The sequence below is a fragment of the Cryptotermes secundus genome, unplaced genomic scaffold, assembly GCF_002891405.2.
Source record: "Cryptotermes secundus unplaced genomic scaffold, Csec_1.0 scaffold1115, whole genome shotgun sequence".
NCBI lineage: Eukaryota > Metazoa > Arthropoda > Insecta > Blattodea > Kalotermitidae > Cryptotermes > Cryptotermes secundus.
In genome coordinates, this window is record NW_019733848.1 from 65,914 (window position 1) to 75,991 (window position 10,078).

At 34.5% G+C, this 10,078-nt stretch overlaps 1 protein-coding gene across 1 annotated transcript in view; it reads right to left on the minus strand.

The window, feature by feature from the left end:
• The window catches only part of LOC111868308 (UPF0577 protein KIAA1324-like homolog), a gene marked incomplete in the record, with an annotated part of 70,741 nt that overhangs the window by 47,190 nt on the left and 13,473 nt on the right, over positions 1 to 10,078 (minus strand). The window contains 3 exon segments of the mRNA XM_033753000.1: positions 388 to 577; positions 3,936 to 4,083; positions 6,512 to 6,713. Of these exon segments, the coding sequence (XP_033608891.1) occupies positions 388 to 577; positions 3,936 to 4,083; positions 6,512 to 6,713 (540 nt within the window).

Below are 10,078 nucleotides of genomic sequence, written 5' to 3' on the forward strand. Positions count from 1 at the left end.
CCCCAAGTTTCTGACAAAATTTGATGCAGTATTGCTGCTCCAAGTGTTCTGACATCTTGAGCAAAATGAGAATGCGACAAACACATGTTACACCACTTCGCTATCTGGCAGCCACAGATGAATCTAGCAGTGTTACGAGTCAGCAAAAATCACGCATGCGCATGAAAGTCCCTTCTACCACTACGCTCAGTTTCCCCACCCCTTTGGCCATTACTTACAGTGGAAAGAAGTAAAGTTGGATACTTTTTGGACATACAGTATACAAGAAATATAATTTTATATATTTTTGGAATCTCAGCCTTACTGATGAGAAAGAATGTTTATATTACGTGAGTCAACATCAAAATGATTTCAGTCAACAAAATACTAAAGAGAAGTATCACTTACCACTAATTTCAATTGACCTTATTAGAACTGGTTTCCCTTGGTGCATGTCCATTCCAATTGCTTTCCACTGAAGAACATTTTGACCAGCCTTCAAATGAACTGTCTGTTGTTTCCATTCACCTTCACGTGTTACTGAAGGCCAACGATACTCTTTTGAATCCTTAATGGATTGACATTGATCATTCTGGGCCTAAATCAAAACAGTGAACTGGTCACTTCCATCCACATACTTAAAGCATTATAACAATACACGGGCCAAGAAACTGGGGATATGGAAAGAGCACATTCAAACTGTTCCTCTTCTGAGGTCTTCACCACACAGTCTACATTTCTGGTAATTGTAATTGTAACTGTAATTTATTTTGAGTTCCAGATGATCCAATAAAAGTGGTTTCAAACCATGAGATATAGAACATGTCAAATATTAATTCAAATGTCAAGATAAGCAGAAGAACATAGTAGTACAATACAATCATAAGTACAGTTCAGGTATAAGTTGAGCCCAAGTAAATAATTAGAACATGTCAAAATTATAAAGCAATAAAATAAATGATATAAAAGACAATAAGTATTATCGTAAATACAATAAAACTATTATATTATTGACAGAAGTGTGTATCTTGCAAAATTTGAGTCCGTGTTGAAATACGGTATTATTTTTTGGGGTGGGGTGCAAAAGGACTCTGAAACTCTATTTAAACTGCAGAAAAAATGTGTAAGGGTGATAAAAGGTGTTAAAAATAGTTTCCTGTATAAATTTCTTTCATGAATTAAAGATTTTAACTGTTACTTCTTTATATATTTTTGAGATCCTATGTTTTATGATAAAAAATAAGATTTATACCACCCCGTATTCTGATGTTCATGGCTATAACACTATTCATAAACATAATTTGTTTGTACAATTTTGTAATACTGAGCGTAGCAAGCGAGGGGTGATTAGTATGGGAACCAAAATATTTAATGACCTTCCAACTGAATTAAAGAATGTTAAAAATTTTAATGTTTTTAAGAAGAAACTTAAGAATTATTTGTTGTGTAGTGTCTTCTATTCTCTTCAAGAATTTTTTAATAATTGTTGACATGGACTGTTTGTTGATAAATCTGTNATAATAATAATAATAACTCCAATGAGGTTTCTGGCACCAAAGATGGCTGACTGAAGAGTTCAGCAACTTTTCTAATTTTTTGTTTTATGTCTAGAATTCTGATATATTTAATGAATAGTTTTGGATTAGTCTTACACTGCAGAATTTATTACTGAGTTTCAGACATTTCATATACCTAAACTCAAAATCACATGGCCCTTCTATTAGTGAAACTATGGTACACTATAACATGCTACTTCCAAATTTCATCAAAGGATGGACTTCACAGCAAAAACGTTTCTGTAATTTTACATTATCATTGAAATGAAAAAATGAAACAAGTTTCTTTGATGAAATTAATAAATTCTATTTTTTTTTCTTTGATGAAATTAATAAATTCTATTTTTTTTTAATAACCATTAACATGACTTCAGTGGTGACTAACTGTGGACCCAGGGAATGTAATGCAATGTAATGGAAGGTAATGTAACTTAATGATTTTATTGAAAACCACTATGTTTTGACCTCACAGGTCATTATTAGTCGGTACACTAAATAGAATATTTATTATTGCATTAGACTATTATCTTTTATAATTATGAATCCAGTTTTCAATAAATTTACACTGTATTGCATATGCTAAAATTTTATTATATGTGGTGTAAATATTTCCTCAATAACATACAATATGATAACAATTTAAATGTATACACTGGTTGCTAATATAAAGCTTCATAACTTGTACTCTTCTCCAAGTATAATTAGAATGATCAAGTTAAGGAGGTTGAGATGGGCAGGACATGTAGCACGAATAGGTGGGGGGGAGGGGAGGAGGAGGAGAAGAATGTATATAGGACAATGACGGGAAAGCCAGAACTAAAGAGAACACTCTGAAGTCCAAGATGTAGCTGGGTGGACAATATTAAAATGAATATTAGAGAGATAGGATGGTATCGTATGGATCAGATTGATCTGGCTCAGGATAAGGATCAGTGGAGGGCTCTTGTGAACATGGTAATGAACCTTTGGGTTCAATAAAATGCTGTTAATTTTCTTGAGTAGTTGTACAATTGGCGGCTTCTCAAGAAGGGTTCAGTTCCATGAGTGAGGGTTGCTAATAGAGGTAGTCCCTGTGCTCAACTAATTAAGCACAGCCAGTATAAAATAAAATTCAATACACCTTGAGGATACGCTTAGTGTGAGCTGTAATTGTTTCTTATTTGACTTAAACATTAAAATAGAATGTTTTTTAGTCTGAATGATCATATGGTTAAAATTTTGTGAATAACCATTCATATATAGAATAAAATAACTGAGTTGTATATGTACAAACTTATGTTGAATTGTTAAATTAACAGTGTGATATTTGAGGGATCCACTGAGATGAAAGACTTATCATCATATGGGGTTAAATCAGAAAATTTATATAACATTTACTCATAACATGTTTAACCCCAGATGACAATACTATAGTTGGATGGACACCTCATGAGATCACATTGTTACTTCAACAATTCAACATAATATTATTAGTTATTCAGCTCACTTATTTTGTCCTGTTCAGTAATTTTAAAAATATAACTACTCTGCCAGAAACATATTCTATATTCAGGGTTAACTAAAAGAGAAAAAATTAAGAGTTTACACTCACACACATATATTCAAAATATATGTGTATTATCAAACAGTGTTATTCAAACCTTTATCATATGGTTTTATTCAGGAAATACATATACCACATAGCATAGAACTTTAGCATATATGATACGATATAAACCTATTTGAAAACTTGACCCATATTACAGAAAGATAGTTAAAAAAGATAACATGATAATTCAACAATGAAGTTCTCAGTTAGTGTACCTGTGAGACCGGAACATGTAGTTGTTTTCAACAGATATATGTAGCTACTACTGGGATTGTGTTATTAAAATAATTTTAATATTTATTATTATTATTATTATTACATTACTGTTGTGATATAAGTGTATTATATATATTATATATATATCATTATCATATTTGTAGGTTGTTGAATAAACCAATTAACAATTTCTACGGCGTCTTCAGTAACAAGACACGTTACAATATTAAGAAATTAGATTTTATATGACTATATTAAGAGTCTTGGTGGTCTCTTGATCATGTATGTAATTTTATGTTACTATGATATATGGAATGTATTGTTGTACAGTAGTCTTGTTGTATTGAGTATTTAAAATTTTGACGATGATGACTATCTGATTATGTATGTATATTCATATCTTATATTGTATTGCTGACTTGTTCTATATCTGAGGCAGATGCCTCTATGGATTTTGTAGAACTGTAAATAAATGAATTAATTAATTAATTAATTTTCTAATTACTAAACACAACAATATGCAGAGCTTTCAGAAATTTCTCTGAGCCATGGACAGAATGCAAAAAAATATATATCCATATATCAATAAGAGTTACCTCAAAGTCAAAAATAATGTCTCTGTCAGAAAACTGGTACAAATAAGACAAATTTCCAGGTTTAACGAGGTGCACTGTGTATGTAAGTGTAGCAGCACATGGACCTCCTGTGAATGCTAAGAAGTCACCTCTTGGCTGCCAACCATAACTGCAAAAGAATTCTTGCAATAATACACGTATATAAGTCTATCATGAGAAACCAGATTTTTATGCCTTAGTAATCCCTTAAATATGTATGCATTTATGCATGAAAAACTTCCAAAATATGCACTTAAAATGTTCGTACCGAATATTAAAATTGATTTTTACATTATTTTAAGACAAACAAATCAACATTTTTAATTAATTTCATGTAATCACTGAATGATTCACTTGCAATGAAAAGCTATATTTAAATACAAATCATGCAGCAAAGCCAACATTTCTTCATTACAAGTTAAAAAAACAAATGGTACTCACATTTAGATCTCTAAGCTTTCAACTTCTGTTCTGTTGCAGTTCACACTTAACTTAATATTTTAGGTTTTCCACAGTTAGTCGCCTCCTATTGTCTTGTAAGATGTCCTTATTGGGAGAAAAACTTCTTTCCACCTCATAGGAACTGAAGGGTGCATGTACAAAATCTATTTGCTCCACTGTTAGTGATTTCTTTACGTGGCAGTTCAATACTTTTACCAGCTAAAATTTCTTCAAATTTCACAAATTTGTTCATATTGTGCTTTTTTTTTTAAAGAATGCTCTGTGCTTCTTCCTTTACTAACACCTCCAAGAACGAATTCAATTTGGAAACAGTAATTATGAATACACTTAACAATTGATACAAAGTAGTATTGCTATTGCTTGCCTCAGTGAAGAAATTGTGGAAAGGAGGTGAGAGAAGTGAGCAGATACATGGGAAAGATTAGTTTCTAGTTCTGCGTTTTTTAGTACATCTTGGGCAATTTAAACTGATGCTGCACTTCTGAGATCAAATGTATTCATGACAGTTCATATTTATGTTTATAAATAGCCAAGCCACTGTGGCAGTGAAATCCTACTTTTTCAGTAATATCAGCCAAATACAAAAGGTTTTGAGAGCAGTTATTTGGTTATGTTGGAATCCATATTGATTACTGATAATTTCATCCAACATATTAACATTGCCAGAAGAAATGTGATTCAGATTTTGAACGATATTTCCAACAGCGAGTGTCTGATTCCTCTGAAATTAGTACATCTATTTTTCTCCATTATTTTAGAGACAAGTAAAATATGTAATAAGTTTTTCTTTCAGTATTGTAACATTTGTTTTATTGTAAACAGAATATATGAGTTGATGAATGTCAGAATTTGATATCTTGTCTCAACTTCTCATTCCTCTTTCTAACCCACTTCCCTTATTTTTAAAAAATAGGAGACTTGTGAGATTTCCTTGCTGTCTGTCTGTCTGTGTATTCCTCTTATTTCTGTTAGAAGCCTTATGAAATCACCTTGCTGTCTGTCTGTCCCCCCCCCCCAGTTTGTTGTTTTTTTTCTATGTGGCCTGCATTGTTTAAAAGCAAAGTAGGCAATCAATTCCACACAGAACTTCTATTGTATATAATGAAATCATCTTGCTGTTTGTAGGTCCCACCCTCTTTTTTTTTTTTTTAGGCTTGAGTGATTTATTAGATAGCCTTCCTGTGTATGCGTATCCCCTTTCATTGCTAGACAAAGGGTCATATGTGCCCCTTCTCCCAATATGAGAGTAAGTCATTAAGTAAGTTAGAAATGGATATAGAACTCAAACAAATAAGAGTACTGATTTGAAAAATGCTTTTATTTCTCAGCATAATCTCCCTGTAAATCGAGGCACTTGTCCCATCGTTTCACAAGCCCCTGAAAACCCGCAGCATAAAATTCTTTGAGATGGTTTCAGAACCAGGCGGTGACGTCCCTTTCTACAGCTTCATCATCGGGAAAATATTCAGCCAAATGATGATATTTAAGAGGGACGAACAAATGGAAGTCTCTTGGAGCCAGGTTGGGGCTATATGGAGGATGCTTGAGGACTTCCCACTTGAAATTTCTCAGCGTCTCATTGGTCTTGTTGGCAGTATAGGGATGCGTGTTGTCATGCAAGAGCAACACGCCTTTGGTGAGGAGTCCTGGTCGCTTCTGTTGAATGGCCTTACAAAGTTTCCCGAGGACGTTACAGTAGGAGTTGGCATTTACATAAATGCCAACTCCTACTATAACATCCTCAGGATATAAATGTTCCCTGTAAAGGGAAGTCACCGTCTGGTTCCGACAGCAGCCCAAAGTATTTTATGCTGCTGGTTTGCGGGGGCTTATGAAGAGATGGGACAAGTGCCTCAATGTACAGGGAGATTATGTTGAGAACTAAAAGCATTTTTCAAATCAGTACTCTTACTTGTTTAAGTTCTGTATCCATTTGTAACTTACTTATTGACTTACCTATGTATTTTCATTTTTGTGCCATAGGTGATTAGTTCTTCCCAGAAGTAGATTCAGAGTAGCATGAATCCCTTTTTAACACCACATGCCAACTTATTGAATACAGCAATTAAGCAATGATAACATACATAATATCTTACTTGCTACAGTTGACTTCATTGTCATATCTAGAAAATGAACTGAAGGAGGAATGGAAAGATTCAACTTGTGTATAAAATCCTTCTGGTAATTCATCCCATGTGTCAAACAGAACTCCTCCACCCAAAGAAAATGTTCCTGGACGACACATTCGACACATCAGATCTCCTAAGTCGAAATAATACCCAGCATCGCATGATATTTCTGTGCAAAAGAAAAGAGAATGACATCATTTTACTATACTCACAAATACGCGTACATTTGAATTATTTTCATTGCTATAAATGAGTCATACATTTGGGCACGGTTCTTCTTTCTCTTTTCCCCTCTTAAGCAATATGCTACATTTATCAAGAAATGTGAGTATAACCATCATCAGACCTATAGGATTTGAGAATTTAATGCTGGTGAGAGAAATATTCTGCATCCATCATCAGCACTACATGGTATAATAAACCTATGAGATCTCAATGTAAATGGTTGCAGATGCGCTTTGTCAGTTATGGGGCTTGTGTGGTGGTGTCTGTACTCTAATGTGGATGGCCTGATTAAGGTTCGGCAATGGTACTATTGGCTGTGAGCTGGACAGTCTTCCTTGTGTTGGCTGAAATTGTTGCTGCTAAGAGACTCGCTGTTGATATCTGAGCTCCAGGTAACCTGTCTCGACATAAGTGTAGCTGTGACTGACTAGCATGTCAGACGTCTGCAGCTTTATACACTGTCACTAGCAGCACTTGACCTGATGGGTGTTGGAACTCCTGTGGTCTGCACTGATTGGCTAGCACTTGCTTCAGTGTCAGAGGCTCTCTCAGTACCATTGCAGTGCTTTCATACATGGACTGAGGAAGACTGTCCATGCCAAATTAGCCAGTACCCTGGTCAAGATTCCACAGTACCACTGAACCAACATTTTCAGTTGAACCTAAGGTACATCAGGCTGTATAAAAAGGTATATAACTGTTTTAAGCTGCTACATAAAATAAAGGGGCACACGGTAGCATAGTTGGTTGAGGCACTATGCTACAAGCTGGAAGGTTGCGGGTTCAGGTCCCGATGAGGTCATTGGATTTTTAAATTGACCTAATCCAGCTTTACTATGGCCCTGGGGTCGACTCAGCCTTTCACAGAAATGAGTTCCAGGAATATTCTCGAAATATTCTTGGGGGGTAAAGGGCAGTCAGCGCATAAGGCTGACAACCTTGCCGTCATCTGTGAGCCGATTGTCTAGAAAATGTGGGAACCTCAACATCTCACAACCCTATGGACCTCCACGGCCTGTTACAGGGATACCTTTACTTTTTACAAAGAAGATATTCACAGTTTGCTGTTTCAGTGTGATGTATGTCTGAATGATGGGAGTGAATTTATATTCACCAGTCTATCTCAGACTCCAAAATGTTGCCGTTGAACACACAAAGACTTAAATTCAATTTATATTTTGCCATAATCAGTATTTCAATAGTGGCAGTTTGGAGTCCACAAGATGTTACTTTTTATGTGCCTAAAATATTAATTAATAGAGTCATACATTAGCTAACATGTTGTTACATGAAATATATTCAGAACAGTAATTTTTTTACACCTTTATTATACATAATCTGCAATAAATGTGTGTGTTCAGTAAGTACTGGCTCATGAATCAGTTATGCCCAGTGGCGTAAATCATATACTTTTTCGTTCACTTAGGGATAATTTTAATTTTTTGTATTTGGGTTTTACTCCAGTCTGTCTGGTAGAGTTAGTACAGTGTGTCTTTTCAGTCTGTGTAGTTTCGCTATTGTCTGGAATGCCCGTTTTCTTCTTGAATTTAGAAAAGTTTGAAAACGTAATAAAATTTATTCATTTTACACTCATTTGAGAAAGTGGTACCAGTTCAGTATCTCCTCTATTGCAATTTATCGTGAGAGAAATGTGATGTGATCTTTGCGATGCTATTCTACCAGCCTACCTGCCATTAATTAATATATACAGTGCGTACAATCAAGTGCGCGCCGCGGCTGCAATTTGCCGTGAGAACGGATGCAGTCGCGGGGAGGAGTTGNATCAGGGAACTTTTAAAGAAAATTTACTTAGAAAATAGTTGTATCATTACCATAGAAAAATATTAAAATAATAATTTGTTGGGAAAATTTTAATTACCTTAAAACGAGAAATGCTAAAAGTTACTGGACAAGCTCGACTTGTTAGAAAAGCAAAAGCTGGCTTAAGAAAAAACTTCTTATTGCTGCTACCCAATTTGAGGCTACTGAGCCTGACAGTCTGTTGGTAGTGCACACTATATATAGTTTTTCCTGTATAAACAGATAACTGTCACAAGGGGTAATGAAATAGCTTTTAAACTGTTACAGAAATTTGCACTGTGTAAGAACTGACCACACCTCACTCAACATTTTGGTTCTACTAATTTCTGTTCTATTAAGATATTAACTTTGTATTTGTAATCATAAAGCTTTTAAAATCATGTTCTAAAGTAAAATTGCAGGAATCTGGGATATGATTATATGTACCTTGGTACTGTGACACATCAGAGTAACCTGCTACTTCCATCATTAGGTTAGAAGAGTGAATTTCTTCTAACCTGAGTATGGTGACATCAGGTTATTCGAAGACTTTGGTACCTATTTACCAAATTACCATGACAGTATATCCTAGAAGACGATAATCTGAAGTCCATGATTTATTTCAACCGTCTTCCAGTGCATACACTCATCTATCTCACTCCTCTCTCGCACTACATGTTTCGGCACAAAAGTGCCATCTTCAGGTGCTTATTCGATTTACGATAAACTAATTCACTGCATGCCTTGCCGTCTTCATATTAAAATAACTAAAATATATATTTATCACATATATTGATAAATATTAAATATTAAAAATATTAAAATTGTTCAGGATTTTCCTGTGACTGCGTGTGTTATACTACTCAGCACAGGAGCAAGACACAACTACAGCGCACAATACACATACGAAAGTAGAAAGAGTGCTCCGACAGAAGTGGATAGGTGTGACCGGTGTGACTCGCGTAGTGAGATACGACGTAGGAATGAAAAATCCTGAACAATTTAAATATTTTTAATATTTAATATTTATCAATATATATGATAAATATATATTTTAGTTATTTTAATATGAAGACGGCAAGGCATGCAGTGAATTAGTTTATCGTAAATCGAATAAGCACCTGAAGATGGCACTTTTGTGCCGAAACATGTAGTGCGAGAGAGGAGTGAGATAGATGAGTGTATGCACTGGAAGACGGTTGAAATAAATCATGGACTTCAGATTATCGTCTTCTAGGATATACTGTCATGGTAATTTGGTAAATAGGTACCAAAGTCTTCGAATAACCTGATGTCACCATACTCAGGTTAGAAGAAATTCACTCTTCTAACCTAATGATGGAAGTAGCAGGTTACTCTGATGTGTCACAGTACCAAGGTACATATAATCATATCCCAGATTCCTGCAATTTTACTTTAGAACATGATTTTAAAAGCTTTATGATTACAAATACAAAGTTAATATCTTAATAGAACAGAAATTAGTAGAACCAAAATGTTGAGTGAGGT